Source organism: Protopterus annectens, chromosome 6.part0 (genome assembly GCF_019279795.1).
Source record: "Protopterus annectens isolate FY-2018-M chromosome 6.part0, PAN1.0, whole genome shotgun sequence".
Lineage (NCBI taxonomy): Eukaryota > Metazoa > Chordata > Ceratodontiformes > Protopteridae > Protopterus > Protopterus annectens.
Window position 1 is genome coordinate 1,064,017,710 of NC_056737.1, and position 18,120 is coordinate 1,064,035,829.

At 42.8% G+C, this 18,120-nt stretch overlaps 1 protein-coding gene across 1 annotated transcript in view; it reads left to right on the top strand.

The window, feature by feature from the left end:
* The window catches only part of VIPAS39 (VPS33B interacting protein, apical-basolateral polarity regulator, spe-39 homolog), a 1,635,849-nt gene that overhangs the window by 391,896 nt on the left and 1,225,833 nt on the right, over window positions 1-18,120 (top strand). Inside the window, exon 5 of the mRNA XM_044074687.1 lies at window positions 804-962. Coding sequence (XP_043930622.1) covers window positions 804-962 — 159 coding nt within the window. The remainder of the gene's footprint in view (window positions 1-803; window positions 963-18,120) is intronic.

The following is an 18,120-nucleotide window of genomic DNA, read 5'->3' on the forward strand; positions in this document are numbered from 1 at the left end:
CAGAATCAAGTCTCACTCTACGAGATTGATGGATACTTCAGTGGCCTTTCATTCCAGAACTTCTATGGATGATATCTGCACAGCAGCCACTTGGGCAAGACCTCATACCTTATCACTCATTACAAATTGTATTTGGCCTTTGGTTCTATGGTGTCCCTCCTTAGGGCCAGCCAGGACACGAGTAGCTGGGGACTCGGTCCTAACAGTAAGGAATGAATAAAGATTTACAACATCATATAAAGAAGTTATGTCTTACCATAACATTCCATTTGTGTTGTAGATCTTTATTCATTCATTACTTCCCGCCCTCCTTCCCCCTGCCTGGGCTCCTGGTGGACTTAAGGATTTCCTTATCAGTTAAGGTATTTGCTCAGACAGAGCCTCCTACTGTCTCTTTTATTACTTCTATACTATAATGGCGGACAAACTCGATCTGAAGAGACTGTGAGAGGGGCATTGTGGGTAGGTCATAGCTGAGTGTTTTTTTGGCACGGGCTTGGTAGCGGCCGTGTCGGTTCCGAAGACGGAACCAAAGTCCTAACAGTAATAAATGAATAAAGATCTACAACACAGATGGAACATTATGGTAAGACATAACTTCTTTTTCTCTCAGTATCCAAAATTTCTTGAACTGGGGTATTTTTACTTTTAAATGTGCAGACGTCATGGGGCAGTGAATTGTATCATACTGTAACAGTGAGTCAACATGTCTGTAATAATGCTGTACCTTCAAAGCAATCAGTTGGTCATCTTGTTTTTTTGTGTGCTTCATTATTGCCTTTTTGACATATTTCTTTGCTCAGGTATTTCACACACAATAAAGGAGTCCTCTTTCAGAGACACACACATTACAGGAACAGTTACAGAACAGAGCCAGCATAAGCCCAGGTTTGAGTCTGCCACAGGCTCAGCTTCATTTCCCAAACTGTCATCTTCGTATTCCTTAAGCAGCATTTTCAAAGGTGAGTTTTACTTTTGTAGTTGCATTTCTGGTTTTAGCAATGTATAGCTGATGTCATTATGTGCCTGTCTTGCTCTATCATGTTAGTGGTCTTGTCATTCAGCTGTAGATAATTTTTGTAATTATGAGAAGCTATATTTGGTGTTTTGCAGTTATTTTTTTTTCCAAGTGCAAATCTTTGCTTTAGATCCATTTCAACTAAGTTATTTATTAGAAAAACCAAAAATAACAATGTGCCACCTGAAGTAAACCACAACAAACAATCGGTAAAGTCTTACTTCTCTTTCTTTAAACAACCACCCATGTCAGGCAGACACACCAAATAAATGAAAGTAAGAGCAGTTGTTTAATATGCTAGTTAAGTTCTTTATTTATTTATAAATTTATAAATGTATTTATAAATAAATGAAAGTAAGAGCAGTTGTTTAATATGTTAGTTAAGTGCTTTATTTATTTATAAATTTATAAATAAATGAAAGTAAGAGCAGTCGTTTAATATGTTAGTTAACTGCTTTATTTATTTATAAATTTATTTATAAATAAATGAAAGTAAGAGCAGTTGTTTAATATGTTAGTTAAGTGCTTTTGTCTATCAAGACTTTATCAAAACTAAATGTACAATTAACTGAAACTAATTTAAAATAATTGCAATAACCTCATGTAACAAATTCATTGGACAACATTATACCACTTCATACACTTCAAAAGTTATTGACAAAAACATCTAAAAATGGTACAATAATAAGTTTACAAAAATATTTAATATTCAGTGCTTTCATTTTTAAAAAGGCTAATGGAAATTGAATCATTTAAACTTAACACTTCACTTGAATTCAGTTGGGTTCCATAGCAACTCTTTATGTTCTAATAATGTCGTCCAAGGAAGGATCACCTCTTGGATTGACAGCAGCTTTATCTATAATGAGATATCTAAATCTTCTAACAGTGACATAAACTAATGAGTAGTTGGATAGAGCATTTTTTGTGTAACCATTTGAAATTGTTCCACATTGTTCGTATATTCTCTCTCGTAAAGACATTTCTGTTTTCCGCACATAAAAGGCATCACAGCAGTCGCACAAAGAAGGATACACCACTGACTTAGTTTTGTACTTACATGAACCTGGACACTTAATTTTCTTATTATATGACATAACAAAATATCTTTAGTTTCAAACATAAAAGAGCACTGGCAACACATTTAGTCATTTTAGGACTCATGGAGCTACTTACTTTCGGCATGTTCTCTAAAATTTGCTTAATGTTGACAGCCTTTCTAAATACACATTTGAGAGACAAAAATCTAGTGTTGACACCATTCTCAAGCACAATATTGAAAATCTGTCTCACATCTAATGAATAGGCTGGAATTGGATTTAATATAAACATCATCATTGCTGTGTCTGTCATTAAATAAATTGCTATCTGGCAATATATTCTTAATAATTGGACAATACAAAAAACTTCTGTTCGCTGCTACTGCTTGTTGCATGCTTAATCACAAGCTGCTCGTCATAGCCGCTGTTAAATAACGCCTGCTTAAATGTTTTGTATTTCTTATGAGAATAGCTCTTCATTTGAAAATAAACGTGACAGCCTAATTATCTGACCTTTAAACTAATCACTTTTTAATATGAAAGGGGTGACAACTGTTAAAGTTTAAGTAAGGATTGACAAAGGTTAATTGTACATTGTTTTGATAAAGTCTTGATAGACAAAGCCGCTTAACTGAACTATTAAACAATTGCTTTTACTTTCATTTATTTGGTGTGTCTACTTGATTTGGAGAAAGAGAAGTAGGATTTTACTGAAAGCTCTTTATTAATACAGACGATTAACTGGTGAACTGCTGTTGCGTATCGTAGTACTTAATCTTATCTCCTCAAAACCTGAAGTAGTAGATGTGCAGGCGCAGTCTATAAACTAGTTTTGTGGATACGTTTTTTTGCTTTTCGACTCCATGTTATAGGGTTCCGTCCTGATCTCTTCACACTGTGTGGAACTTGTGTTTTCCTTTTATCTGTTTTTCCACCTTCTAGAAACATATTGGTTGATTGGTTACTTTAAATTCTCCATATATTGTGTTTCAGCTTGCCCTTTTGGGCTGGTTCTTGGGTAAAAACATGCAAAAAGCGGAACTTATCCATTTAATAAATAAATAAAACTAAAAGTAAAAAATGCATGTGTTGGATCTGGTATATTATCTTTTGCCTTTGTTACACTTGCACTGTCCAGGTTCCATGTTTTCATTAAGGCTGAAACCGCTTCTAATTACCTTGTGGAGCTCTTGTTTCACTGAATGCAGAATGTAAATGACTAGTTAAAGGGTGGTTGAACGTTGAGGTAGATATGCACACATTACAAGAAACATAGTGATAACCAGTGTTGTTGTAGTTACTTATAAAAGTAATAAGTTACTATTACTAGTTACTTTTAAGTGAAAGTAATATATTACTATTAATTATTACTTTTCTAAAAAAGTGATATATTACTATTCCTAGTTACTAACTAAAGTAACTAGTTACTATTGAGTTACTTTTACATAAGTATATTTTATCAATTCTCATATTCAGATTTACTCACACAGTACTTGTGTGTGAGGAATACATGCTTACTGCACATGAATATGAGTATATTAAAGTTGTATATACAGTGTTACAATAACGTTGAATAGCATTTTACAGTTTGCAATGTTCTACAGACTAGTCTTTATAGTCAGAGAGTCACAATTTAATACTTAAATCAAAGTACGCACAGCCAGCAACACAAGACCCATAACAAGATAGAATCCATCAAATTTTCAACAACGCACATTAGGCTAATCTGCTAAAACTAATGTTGAGGACACAAAAATGCCTACAGAAAATGTCATATAGGTCTAACAAGACTGTTAACACAACAAAGTCAACCAAAATATCACTTTATATAGCAATTCACAATGACTACACAATGACTATACATTTCTGTTGGCTCGAAGAAAGAGCAACTTTTCAAAGTGTTTGTTGGTGAGTCTATTTCTTTTTGCAGTCAGCACTTGTCCACCAAGACTGAATAGGCATGCAACAGGTGCATTAGCTGGCAGAGCTGTATTAGTGTTCAGAAATATCTTCTTGACTATAGGGTAACTTGAGAGAAGCTATTTCTCTGGAAGGGTCAGCCAGACACATGTCCATCTGAGAAGATATGCTGACATTGGCTGGCGTCGACTCTTTTAAGCTGAAGAAGCTGTCTTCAGCAGTTAATGCAGAAGCTTCAGGTGACCCACATGTAGGTTTATCAGTTTCTGCATGGCATCAAGGAGCAGAGCCTTGCCTCTGAGTTTCTGCTCTTCAGTGTCCATCCATCACAAATGGAACTGTGGATGCAGTGTGCTAGCCAGAATGAGCTCTTCACACTCCAGAAGATGATTGAACCGAGCTTCAGTGCCTTAAAGAAGAGCATCAACTAGCAGCACAACAAGCTTCACAGACTGCCTGACTTCAGACAACTTGTTTTTCAGGCACATAGTGGTGGGGATCAGGATTCCCAGGAAACTTTTCACCTCTGACTTCAGGATGTCTAGAGCCATTGCCAGGGGTTGCATTGCTTGCACAAACTCGGTAACAAAGGTAAGTTTTGCAGGCCTGAAGGTGGCAATTCCAGTCTGTTCACATATCTCATTCAGCAAGCCTTCACCCCGAGTTGCAATGAGGTGAATTCTCTCCATCACATAGAAAGTGGAATTCCATTGTGTCACATTGGGAATAATCAATGCCAGATCACACTTATTTCGAACCACCTCAGCAGCTTGGGTGGTACGACTAGCCTTGTTCCAAGCAGCATAGCATTTGGCAATGGTGCTTCTCATGATCTTTTTATACTGTGCATCATTGCAAGCAGATTCAGCATCGTGCATGGCAACTAGATTCAATGTGTGTGCTGCACATTTCAGATGGGGAGGCAGTGAATAGATGTTCACGCTTTGCCCTGACTGACTCAGCACTGCTGTCATGCTGTTGTAAATCACTTCACCATCATCATCCTCTTCTTGGGACAGAATACTTGTAGTCTCAGATTTTTCACATTCTGAGAAGACAGTGAAAGCCTTTACAAAATTGCTGCCATTGTCATTAATTGTTCTTGTTCTTTATGGGAATGCTCTCAAGAGTTGATGCTATGAGATCATATGTATGCCTACCCTGTAATCTGCAGCTTGACAAAAGACTTTCTTTAAGTGTGTCACAGTCGATCCAGTGGGTGGTGACACCAAAGAAACTATGATTCTGATGGGTCCAAATGTTAGCCGTAGTACAAACAGTTGAAATGTTTGCCAAGGTTTCCATCAGATTCTCTTTCATATCACTGAACTGTTTCTCCGCTCGTTCAGCGAGAGTTTTCCTGCTCATGACCACCTTTCTTGGCTGCAGGCCAGTTACAGAGTTTAAGGATGGCTGTTCAACAATGCTAAAACACTGCATGTCATTTACCACAAAGTCAATGATCAAACTGTCCACCTTCAACTGTGTGGTATGACCAGAACCAATGACTACTGCAATAGTTGGCTGTGTCAATGATCTCTTGTCCAAGTTGTCAGCACCAGAATCCATTGCTTTCCTCTTCAGACTATTTAGCTTTCCAATTGCGATAGGATGTGATGTCTGAAGATGTTTTTAAATCCAGTGTACTGATTACAGCAGTTCTGTAGGGCTTCTTTGTCGGTGGACGTAGCTTACATTTCACACCAATGTTTTTTCCATCATTCATAATTAGGACAAAGAATTCCATGTACATGGATCATTCAATTGAACTGTGACTTTCCATTTCTGAGTGAAAGCACTAAGCAGAAACATTAATGGATGTGCCTGGAATATATATACTGCAAATAGAAACTACGTTTGATTAGTTTCTTAACTGAAGCCCCTGTCAAAATACGTCTCTGACTGGCTGAAGCTTAGAATAAAGGGAATGCCAGAAATAAAAAAAAAAAGTTAAAGTTGACTGTATAGAACTTTTGTTTTTGAAAAAAATGAACCTGCAGTGAATGAATTTTCTAAGTTTTTTTTAACAGATTAATGCAACATCTAAGTCTAAGGACCCATCCTAACTTACCAGCTGTAACATCACCCTATAAGTGTACCCTATGCTCTTCCAAGAAAAGAAATGAGAGTATGTGTTTTCCTCATACTGACTATAAAGCTAATTTGTAGGTTGCTTATTCCTTGTTGTTGGTAATTGTAAGCTTCTCTGCCTGGTCAGCCAGCAGCCATACCCCCCCCCGTATCCTGTAGTCAAAGTATAGTCCCTCTCTTGCTTTACCACTACCTCCCCTAGCCAAATAGGTTGTCTTTCTAGCCCTAGTCCAGCCTTCCCCAGAAACTACTACTGCTGTAATTCATTTGATTGTCCACTGGGTGACACCTTTTCCCTATCTTTTTTTGTATCCCACCATCCCAGAAAATACTTATTCTACTGTCTGCTGTCTATACCTTCCTACTGTCCTTTCATACAACCTTGTTTTGCTGTAATTATCCACTTTCCTCCTTTAAATTCTTCCACTCTATTTCTTATTCATTCTATACCTCCCTTAAATTAACTCACCTCTAACGGTCAGCATTCCACTGATTGTTCATCTTGGCTTATGTTCTTCGTGTTTCACTGTTGCAGTCATTACATTTGGGTAATCCTGCTGGCAGGTTGCCCTCAGTCGGCCTGAATTCCAAAGTCTTGGGTCCTGCGTTGCTTGCTGTCGCCCCTTCCCTGAAGTCCGGTCGTCAGGGGGTATAAAAGATGCAGCCGACCCCATTTTCTTCAGTCTTTCTTGCCACGCGGTGCCCGAAGCAGAAGCAGTTTGCAAGTGCCGGTCGGCTGACTCCTGAGATTTTCGTGTTCGAGTTTCAGATCCGAAGTCTTCATTAAAAGCCAAGTACCCCGTTGAGGAAACTTTTTTCTTGCTCCAGATTGATGTCAGAAAAAGTTAATAATTGTATTTCTTGTGGGAAGCAAATACCACATAAGGACTTTCATTCTTACTGTATTCCTTGCCTAGGCCCTGACCACGATGTTTCAAGTTGTCGGTTTTGTGCTAGATTTAACCAACGCACTATTAAGCGTCGGTACGATTTTGCACTAAGCTATTTTGGGAGCAGATTTAATTATACAATGTTGTCTGATAGCCATCCAACTACCGGAGTTCATAAAAAGCGCAAAGAAAAAGAAAAAGACAGGCAACCGAGGTCCAAAACCGACGACGAAGCTTCTCCTAAGCCAGTCGCCGGTTCTCAGTGAGGCGCTTAAGCAGCCCCTGATTCCCGCTACTTTAGAGTCTCAGGCTGCTACCGACGGAAACTCAAGGTATTGGAGCCTCGGAGACTATTCCCTCAGATGGGTCCAGAGCCACTGAGCAAGCATCGGCTTCTGAGGGTGTATTCAGACAGAAACAATTATACAGTAAACCGACTTCAGCTTCAAAGACAAAGACTAAAGCACCTTTAAAAGCAAAGAAACAAGTTCACCAGCCACATGGACAGGCCTCCATGCCCAAAAAGCAGATGATCAAAATGGCCGAAGACTTAATTACTTTGATCAGGGGTTCCCATCCCCCTCCTGATAAGAGGCCTAGGCAAGAGACTGACTATGAGTCTTCAGATCAGGTTTCCATTTCCTCTGATTCCTCTTCTGATCAGGTATATTCTCTTCCCCCTATGAGGATTCTGATGTTGAAGAATCTATTCCTTCAGCTTCTCCTCCTGAGGACTATTCCTATGGGGAAACTTTGCATACCATGAGGGAACATTTCTACTGGGAGAGCCAAGATTTTTCAGAATCTAAGAAGAGGCTCAGGGATTTCCTTCTACTACCTCAACACAGGCCTCTAGCTATTCCACTTGTGTTAGACATTGTAGATGATGTGTTTTCAGAGTCTAGTCTGACCCCTGACTCCTTACATGCAGCTCCTGTTAAGGCTGACAGATACTACAGGGTTCCTGACTCTCATAAATTCCTTTTCAAAAACCCTGCTGCAGACCCAAAACTATTTCTCAGAGTCCCAAAGGGGTTAAGGCTTCCACTGCAAAAAACCCTACCCACGAGATTCTAGGGCACTGGATAAATGGGGAAAAAAGATATACACATCTGCTACCTTGGCTATAAGGGCCTTAAACTGCCAGTTTCATATGCTCAAATATCAGCAATATGTCATGACACTGCTTAAACAGAAAATGTTGGTAAATTCTGAATGTGCAGATAAAGAAATGCAGGATTTATTGCATGCAGCTGAACAAGTTGGAAAGCATACTTTGCAATGTGGTTTTGATTCTATGGAGGCCTCCTGCAGGGCCGCTGTTACGGGTTCTGTAATTAGGAGGCATGCTTGGTTAAAGGAACAAAATCTGCCTGATCATGTCAAAGCTAAATTATTAGATGCACCATTACAGCATGATACCTTGTTTGGTGTTAAGGCAGAAGAGGTGTTAAAGAAAATGGAGGACAAAGCTAAATCTATGCAAATGGTGAAAAATTTTTTACAAGTACAGCCACCTAGGTTTAGCAGACACTGGCCTACAAAGAATTGGTCCTTTCCAGTGTCAGACCTCAAAGGGGCAGATCCCAGCCGCAAGGTTCGTACAGGTCTAAGCAATGGGGTGCTTCTACCTCCAAAGGTGGAGAAGACAAATCACAACCATTCAGGAAACAGTCCCAATGACTTCCCCCTGCCTGCACCAAGCACTTATCTACTGGCAGCACCCTTAGGGGGAAAAATAGCACTTTTTTCTCAAAATTGGCACATTATAACCCAGGACAAATGGGTTCTAGACATAGTGTCACAAGGCTACACGTTTCACTTCCATACCCTGCCAAGGGCAAACGGTTGGCCAGACCTGCCAAAAAATCAATGGGCAGAGGCTCAAAAACAAGTCTCATCCCTCATGGACATGGGGGTTATTCAACAAGTGCCACAACAAGAGCAGGGACAAGGATTTTTAAGACTGTTCTTGGTACCCAGAAAGGACAAAGCATGGAGACCATACTGGACCTATCTATTCTAAACACTTTCCTGGATATACCAAAATTCAAGATGTTGACCTTACAGCAGCTTCTGCCCATGCTGGGCAGAAAGGCTTGGCTCGTCACTTTAGACCTAAAAGAGGCATACCTGCATGCCACAATCAGACAATCATGCAGAAGATACCTCAGATTCAAGGCTGGTTCAAAGCATTATCAATTCTTTGCACTGCCTTTTGGCTTATCTACTACTCCCAGGGTCTTCACAAAGTGCCTGGCACTAGTAATTGCTTTCTACAGACAAATAGGAATACAACTATATCCTTACTTGGATGACTGCCTCATTCAAGCAGAGAAAAAGGTCATTCTACTACAGCATCTGACATTTGTGAAAAGACTTTTAGCATGCCTAGGGTACACAGTCAGCGAAAAGAAATCAAAACTAGTACCCTCTCAAGAGATAATATTCCTGGGTGCAAGCTTAAATACAACTGCCCAGATGGCTTATCTCACGCCAGACAAACAAAGGCAACTGACTATTCATTTCAATGAAATGGCAACAAAGGCCCAATTATCTGCAAGAAAAATTCTGTACGCTTCGGGATTCATGGCATCCTGCATCCTACTAATTCCATATGCAAGACTGCATATGAGGAAACTTCAATGGTACCTAAAAAGTGTCTGGACACAACATTGCCACAGCCTGGAAACAATGATTACTCTCATTCACTGCCTGCAACAAGAGTTTCGATGGTGGGCAAAGGCTTGTAAGCAAAACAAGGGACAGCCATTCTCACTACCCCCAGCCAGGCAGAACCTAACAACGGATGCATCAGATTATGCCTGGGGGGGCCCTCATGGCAGGAAGATGCATTCAGGGCACCTGGTCCACAAATCAAATGCATCTACATATCAATCAAAAACAGATGCTAGCTGTCCAAAATGCCCTGACAGCTTTCAAGGACCTAATTCATCCGGGACAACTACTGATAAAGACAGACAATACCACAGTCATGTGGTACATAAACAAGCATGGAGGTTAATTCTTACCCCCTTTGCAGACTAGCCATGGCTTTATGGGACACAGCATTGACTTACCAAGTTCATCTGCAGGCTCAGTTCCTGCCAGGAAAGGACAATACTCTGGCAGACGAACTAAGCAGAAACCTCATGTATCCCCACGAGTGGCACCTGGATCCACAAGTCTTCAGCATGATAACAAAGAAATATGGACGCCCGGACATAGATCTATTTGCCTCCCCTCACAACTATCAACTAAAAAGATTCTGCACAAGGACTTATCACAGACAAGCATGGAAAGTGGATGCCTTATCTTTCAACTGGAAAAACCTATCAGGATATGCCTTTCCTCCACTGCCTCACCTCCCCAAGGTACTCCTAAAGGTGAGACAGGAGAAACCAAAAATGATTCTGATTGCCCCAGACTGGCCCCGCCAGTACTGGTATCCGATCTTAAGGAATTTGTCTCAATGCCCAGCCTGAACCTTACCTCAGATACCTCACCTACTGTCCCAACAAAACAATCAGATTCTGCACAGCCAACTCAGGACTCTAAACCTGGCAGCATGGTGGATAATGTAGCCATACAAAGCACACCTCTCAGTAAAGCTGTGATGGATGTCATTTTGGAAGCCAGAAGGCCTAGCACTAGAAAATCTTATGCTGGAAAATGGAAAAGATTCTGTGCTTGGAACCAGGCACAAGGAACTGATACAGCTGAACCAAATATTCCTCAGATTTTGCAATACTTAACTGAGATGCTGGACAAAGGCCTATCTTTTTTATCAATTAAAATTCATGCCTCTGCCATTTTGGCTCATTACAATACAGAGCCACTACTCTTTTCTCATCCTTTATTAAGGCAGTACCTCAGAGAAGCCAAAAATTTAAGGCCTCCAAGGAGATCGCCAATGCCTGCATGGGACCTCAATTACGTCTTGGAAAAACTCACCCTACCTTCTTTTGAGCCAGCTGCTACTGCAGATGTAAAGTTTTTATCTTGGAAAACAGCTCTGCTCCTAGCAATAACTTCTGCAAGACGAGTGTCAGAGCTACAGGCTCTCATGGCTGTGGAACCTTTTATCATTTTTTATCCAGACAGGGTCTCTCTGAGGACAAACCCTACATTTATGCCTAAGGTGGTGTCCAGTGTAGCCCTTAACCAATCTATTCACTTGCCAGCTTTTCATCCAAATCCACAGAACAAGGGGGAGAAAATTCAGCATTCTTTGGACGTACACAGACAACTTAGATTCTGTTTGGACAAAACTAAAGTTTTCAGAAAGACAGAACAATTACTAGTGGCATATGCTGCAGAATCACAAGGAAAGGCCATCTCCAAGCAGACTATTTCAAAGTGGATAGGTCACTGCATTCGTTTCTGCTACTCTCAGCATGACATGCCAGTGCCTAAGGGCATTAGGCCACATTCGACCAGAGCTGCAGCCACTTATGCAGCCTTTCTCAGGGGAGTAACAACCAAAGACATTTTAGAGGCAGCTACTTGGAGTTCAGTGCACACCTTTACAAAGCATTACAATCTGTCGCTTTACTCTAAATCCAGAGCAGGCTTTGCCACTGCAGTTCTGCAGGGCCTCATAGCCGCACCTAATGTTGTTTAACTCCAGCCCCCCAACCATAGCTTTGGGACTCTACAATCTGCCGCTTTACTCTAAATCCAGAGCAGGCTTTGCCACTGCAGTTCTGCAGGGCCCCATAGCCGCACCTAATGTTGTTTAACTCCAGCCCCCCCCCAACCATAGCTTTGGGACTCTACCCAAATGTAATGACTGCAACAGTGAAACATGAAGAATATAGTACAGTTGTGTGCACTTACCATAAATGTAGATGTTCGAGTGTATTCACTGTTGCAGTCCAGGTTACCCACCCGCCATCCTCCTTATTTCTGCTGGAACTTATCTTTACTTTTCTGATCTATACAACCTATGTGGTGTATTTGCTTGTAGATGAAGGTAAAGTTTATTTTGGTGCATGTATGTTTTACATATATATATCTAGCCTGCCCTTTTGGGGGCACCTGACATCTGGGGCAAGAAAAACTGAAGAAAATGGCATTGGCTGCATATTTTATACCCCTGATGACCTGACATCAGGGAAGGGGTGACAGCAACCGACACAGGACCCTAGACTTTGGAATTCAGGCCAGCTGAGGACAACCTGCCAGCAGGATTACCCAAATGTAATAACTGCAACAGTGAATACACTCAAACATCTACATTTATGGTAAGTGTACACAACTGTACTTTTCACTTACTTGTCTCTACCTGCTCCGTTCGCCCTGCGGGCTCACTCTGCTCCCCTACCCTGCCCCAATTTCCACCCGCCCCCAGTGGTCCTACATTTAATCCTGTAAACCACACCCCATCACATCTGCTCCAATCTAGCAGCACACCTTATTAACACTTCCCACCCTTCTTGACAAATCACCTCACCTGTTCATATTACATTACCTCCCTTCCATCCTTGTTGCATCTTATAGGTTCATAGGTAAATACTAGGCTATCTGCCCTAGGGCATTTATAAGCCTAGCCAGAGTGTATTTGGCTTCCGCCTCCCTATTAGATTAGCCTACTGTGCCTCTGTAAAGTAGGTCACAGAAGGTACCCTTTTAAGATTAGTTTACTGTGCCTCTGTCAGGCAGGGACACAGGAGAGATCCCAGGGGTGAATTTGCGATTTCCCATCCACGCATCCAAATTTCGCTTGGAGGGTCAGCGAGGGGCTATGTCTAACATGAATTGAGATTCTGTTCCAGAGTGAGGGGAGCCTCTGGGAAATGAATCTGTCCCTCCAGCATGTCCTATTTATTTTTGTGCTGAGGTTTAGGTCCCTGGAGTGTGTAGCTCTAAGGGACTTGGATTTTTTGAGGTGGAGCATGTCCATTAATTCTGGGTTTGACATGGCTTTGTACGTCAGGCATAGATCGCCTCTGAGTAGGTGGTAAGCAACTGAGTAGAGCTGGAGTTTCTTTAGTCGATACTACCTAACCCCCTTTTTTGTTCCACATCTTAAACTAAGATAATGGCTAAATTATCCATCCCAAGTCAAACAAAATTTTTACTCCTGGCCTCACTCTTACCTCCTCTAACTATTGCCTATTTATTAACCTCCTATGAACAACCTTTATACCCCAACCTTCTCTTCCCCTCCAAAGTCACTTCCACACCACTACTAGCTATCTCCCAAACCTACTTCAACATCACATCTAGACCCTGCTACTTACAAGCCAAATATCATAGATTGGCCCATATTAAGTACATCAATCTAAATATTAGAAAATCACTTTACTATTTCTGTAAGTTCCACAACCCTACAAAACAGAATATACCTCCAAGCCCTGCTAGATGGGGACATTCATCCTAACCCCGGCCCAAACAATACTCCTACCACTGAACAAAGCAACTTTAACATCACTAGTACACAAGCCCCTATTAAGCCTTCTAACTCACTCTGTATAGCACATCTTAACATACGTAGCATTAACAACAAAGTTTCCCACCTCCACACCTTCTTAGATATCCACCTATTTGACATCCTATGTTTATCTGAAACATGGCTAAAACCTACAGTTAATGACAATGAAGTCACCCCACCTGGTTACAATATCCTCAGATTAGACTGTACAAACAAAAAGGAAGGGGGGGGTAGCAATCCTTTATAAAACAGAGCTACAAGTTACCACTGCAAACCTTAGACCACCTGTGTACAATAATGCCGAAATCCTCATTTCTAAATTTCAGGTCAACACATGTAAATCCATATACATCGCTTGTATTTACCTTCCCCCTGGAAATAACATTAATACCCTTGAAAATATTCTAAACTGGCTGTCTGTTAATCCTCCACAAGAAACTATAGTCCTTGGAGACTTTAATATCAACTGGATGTCCTGTAGTACTGTACACCCTACCACCCATATTAACCTATATGGCTTCTCACAAACTATTACCTCCCCAACCAGGATCAATAAACCCAATAACAAAGAAAGCACCTTAGATTGGATTCTTACTAATTCTGCTCTTCAAACATACAAAGTAGGAACCCTCCCTGATGATCTAAGTGACCACTCACTAACTTATATCATCAGACACAAAACCAACATAACTTGTCCAAATACCTTTAGGACAATATGGACCAAAAAACTTTTTAATCCTGAACTATTCCAAACAGAACTTAAACACTGTAATTGGTTGCCACTAAAATCCCTCCCACTAGATGAAGCAGTGGAATACTTTAATTCCACATTCTTAGCCATCCTTGACCATCATGCCCCATCACGCTGTATTAGAAATAAGGTTAAACCTGCCCCATGGCTCTCAATAGCTACTAACTACCGACTTCTTCTCCTTAATGATCCATATAAACCATGATATTGCAATTTAAATCTATGTATATAGTAAACAACTTTTTTTACATTACCTTTACTATTGGATTATGCTCACCATTAGTATTGTACTTTTCTTAAAAGCTGCGTCAAGCTTGTACTGTTGCAACATTTAATGTTAAGTTGTCTATCTCGCCTTCATTCTTGCTGGATAGGTTCGGAGCCAATCCTCGGCTCCGACTTGGCCTTCTACTAAAGCTCAAGAGCTGTTTACTGGCTCGAGACCTCCCCATATCCCACAATGCTTGGTGCTAGATACCCAGATCTCGTTTGCCGCTTCAGCTACGAGGTTGCGTTTTTTACTGGCTCAGGTCGTATTAATCCTTTTTTTCTATTTTCAGCTATTATTTAACTGTATTTTTTCTTAGAGATGGATTGTCTTTACCTTGTAGTATAGTTATACTGTGTAACCCCTGGTTTGTCCCACTTAAGAATCTCGTTTTCTGTTAGAGAGTTTCTACCCTTCCCCCCCTTGTTTTTTCTCTATTAGTGGCTAACCCCCCACCTTGTTTCTTCTCTATTAGTGGCTAACCCCCCCCCCTTGTTGTATCTATAGGAGTAGTGTTTAGCCTTCTAGTTTTTTGTATATTTTTATTGAGGTTGTTGTTATTATTATTAAGTGTGGGTAATAGTGATAGTTTTTTTCTGCTTATTATTGTTAGCTTATCTAGTGCAGGCGTGTGAGTGTGTCTGTGTGCCTTGTTTTAAGCACTAGTGTAAGTTTTCTCTCTTTGGTATCCCCGGGCCAGTATGGCCAAGGATACCAAAGTTTCAGGCTTCAAGAAGTGTGACTTGTGCTGTCAGAAGATGTCTCTGACAGACGGTCACACTTCTTGCGTTTATTGCTTGGGTTCCCTACACCTGCAGGACTCCTGCTCGGTCTGTCATGCCTTCAGCCTGAGAGTCCTGCAGGAGCGTAGGAACAAGCTTATTTTGAGAGGCCTACTCGAGCCAGAGGGATCCCCGGCAAAGCCTCAGTCGGGGAAATCCTCAAAGCCCGCCAAGCCATCTGCTCCCAGTTCTGAGCCGTCGCTGGGCAGAGCATCTGCCTCCTCTTCGGCTCCAGCTGGAGCCGACACCTCTAGACCTCAATCGGCTCCAACTTTACTGTCGGAACTGTCATTGGGCCAAAAACGTTCTAAGTCCCCTTCCCTAGAATCGGTTTGCTCGGCTCCGAGGTCACCGTTGCTTCAATCGGAATGAAGCCATAGGTCCCACTCCACTCGGTCTTCCAGGTTATCCGACCATGACTTGGAGAGGGTGATCAGTAGACTACTTAAATCGCAGGCCCTGGCCAATATGTTAACCAGCCCTTCTCAACAGACTGTGGCTGTCCCGGTGTCTTCAGCAGTTCCTCCTCCGACTCCCCTTTTGTGTTCGGAGCCGGAGCTTGTTGGGGCTCGAATCTTGGAAACGTCGGAGCCGATACCATACCTTTCAGCTCCTTCATCGGCTCCGATCTCTTCATTGGTTCCTTCCTTGGAGGGATCTGGGCACCGGGACTCCCTCGTCAGCTCCGAGGGGGCGAGTGGCTTCGGACCCTTGTCTGACCCCATTCTCCCTCTCGGGGCTTCGGCACAGGTGAGCTCAGCCCTGACATCGGCCTCGGAGCTGTCCCTCTCGGTGCTGGGAGGGGTTCACATCTTTTTGGAGTGGGGACCCTCTGCTCTGCCTGACAGGGGTGCCTTTGAGGTCATGAGGAGCGTGCTGACCCCTGAGTCAGCTCCTCGATCGGCCCCTTCGGCTCCCCCCCCATGGTGCTTGCATCGGTCTCTGGCCACCCTCCTGACCCCAAGTGTGGAGAACTGATGCTCCAGGCCGCCCCATTGGGCATATCTTCCTCTTCCGAGGCCTCCTCTGATCATTCAGAGGAGCCCTCTCGGAAGAGAAAATGTAAGAGGAAACATGTTGACTCCCCCGAGTCAGTCACGTCTGATACCGACTTGGAGGATTCAGAAGGGTCCTCAAGATCCCCCTCTGAGGATGTCTCTTTTTCAGACATCCTAGAGATCCTTAAGCAGAGGGGGAACTGGACTGCCCTTAACCCTTCCAAGGACGAGTCAGTGTACCTGGACGCATTTGGTTCTCGCCCTGCCACCTCCTGGGTGTCTCCACCCTTCGACCCGCTCATGGAAGTGGTGGCTCGAAGGGCGTGGTCAGCCTCGTACACAGTGAAACCAACTCCCGCAGGCCCACTAAGTTCATTACAGCCCCATGCGACAAACAATTTCTGACAAAAGGTGTCCCTGTTGATGCCATGGTGGTGGCAGCAGCCACTAAGAAGGAGTTGGCTTACCCTTTGGTGCCTGTCCATCCACCTAATAAAGAGTCTAGGACAATGGGCAGGTACAGGAAGCGGATGTTTTCTTCAGCGACTTTTTCCATGCGGTCGCTGAATTATCTGTGCCATTTCACCTGCCTTCAAAGGGATCTTTTCAAGGAACTGGGTGATACCCTTCAGGATCCATCAGCTGCGGGGGCTCAGGATAAGATTAACTCCCAGCTGGCGACCCTTAACTCTATCGTCAACTCCTCCATGCGGCTCATTTCTTATGCAGCCGATGGGGCAAGTAGGGCCACAGGTACAAGCATGGCTTTGAGAAGACATGCCTGGATGCGGTTATGTAACTTTGCTGACCCCTTTAAGGCGTCCCTCACCAATACCCCCTTCGATGGTTCCGCTCTGTTTGGACCACAGGTGAAGGATACCCTTACCAGGTGTGAGCAGGAAGGCAAGACTCTCTCTGCTGTGGGAGTCCATTTTTCTACTCCCTCTAGACCATACCCTAAAGGTCAGAAGAGTGGAAAAATGTGGTTTCAGAAACCCCAGGGGAGTCATGCCTGACACACGTGGTGAGTTTCCCCTCCAGGGGCAGAGGAGGGAACAATAACAGACGCCGCCTGAGGGGCAGAGGGGGTCTGCAAAATCAGGGTAGCAGAGAGTCTTTCTCTGACAAACCCTTTCAGCACCCCTGAGGGGCTGCCCGACTGTCCACCTTCGGAAGCAGTCGGGGGAAGATTGTCACTGTACCCAGAAGCCTGGCAACTCCTCACACAAGACAAATGGGTATGATCCATCATATCCGAGGGTTACAAAATCCCCTTTGTCCACACCCCTGTACAAACAACCAGGTCCCTTCCAGATGTTCCACCCGGTCTAAGGGACCAAGCAGTGCTAGAAATTTCAAAACTGCTAAAAAAAAGGGGCCATCCAGCCAGTCCCAGCAGACCAGCAAGGATCCGGGATTTACTCCAAGTTCTTTTTAGTACCAAAAAAGACAGGGGACTGGAGACCCATTTTGGATCTCAGCAGGTTAAACAAATCTGTTCAAAGAACTAAGTTCCGGATGGTCACGCTTCAGTCCATTCTACCCTTTTTGGGTCAGGACAATTGGATGTGCTCCATAGACCTTCAGGATGCGTACTACCATATCAAAATGGACAGATGCTCCAGAAGGTTTCTCCGCTTCCGGCTGGGAGCCAGTCACTATCAATTCAGAGCCCTGCCCTTTGGTCTCACCACAGCCCCCAGGGTGTTCACCAAATGCATGGCAGTGGTTACGGCTCACCTGAGACGGTGAGGATTCCAGGTGTTTCCATATCTAGATGATTGGCTCCTTACTGCTTCCACCAGACATCGGCTACTGCGAGCCAGGGATTATACCATCCTAACTTGCTCCGAGCTAGGTATCTCATTAAATTTCGAAAAGTCTGCATTGTCGCCTAGTCAATCTATAACCTTTATAGGCGCAAGA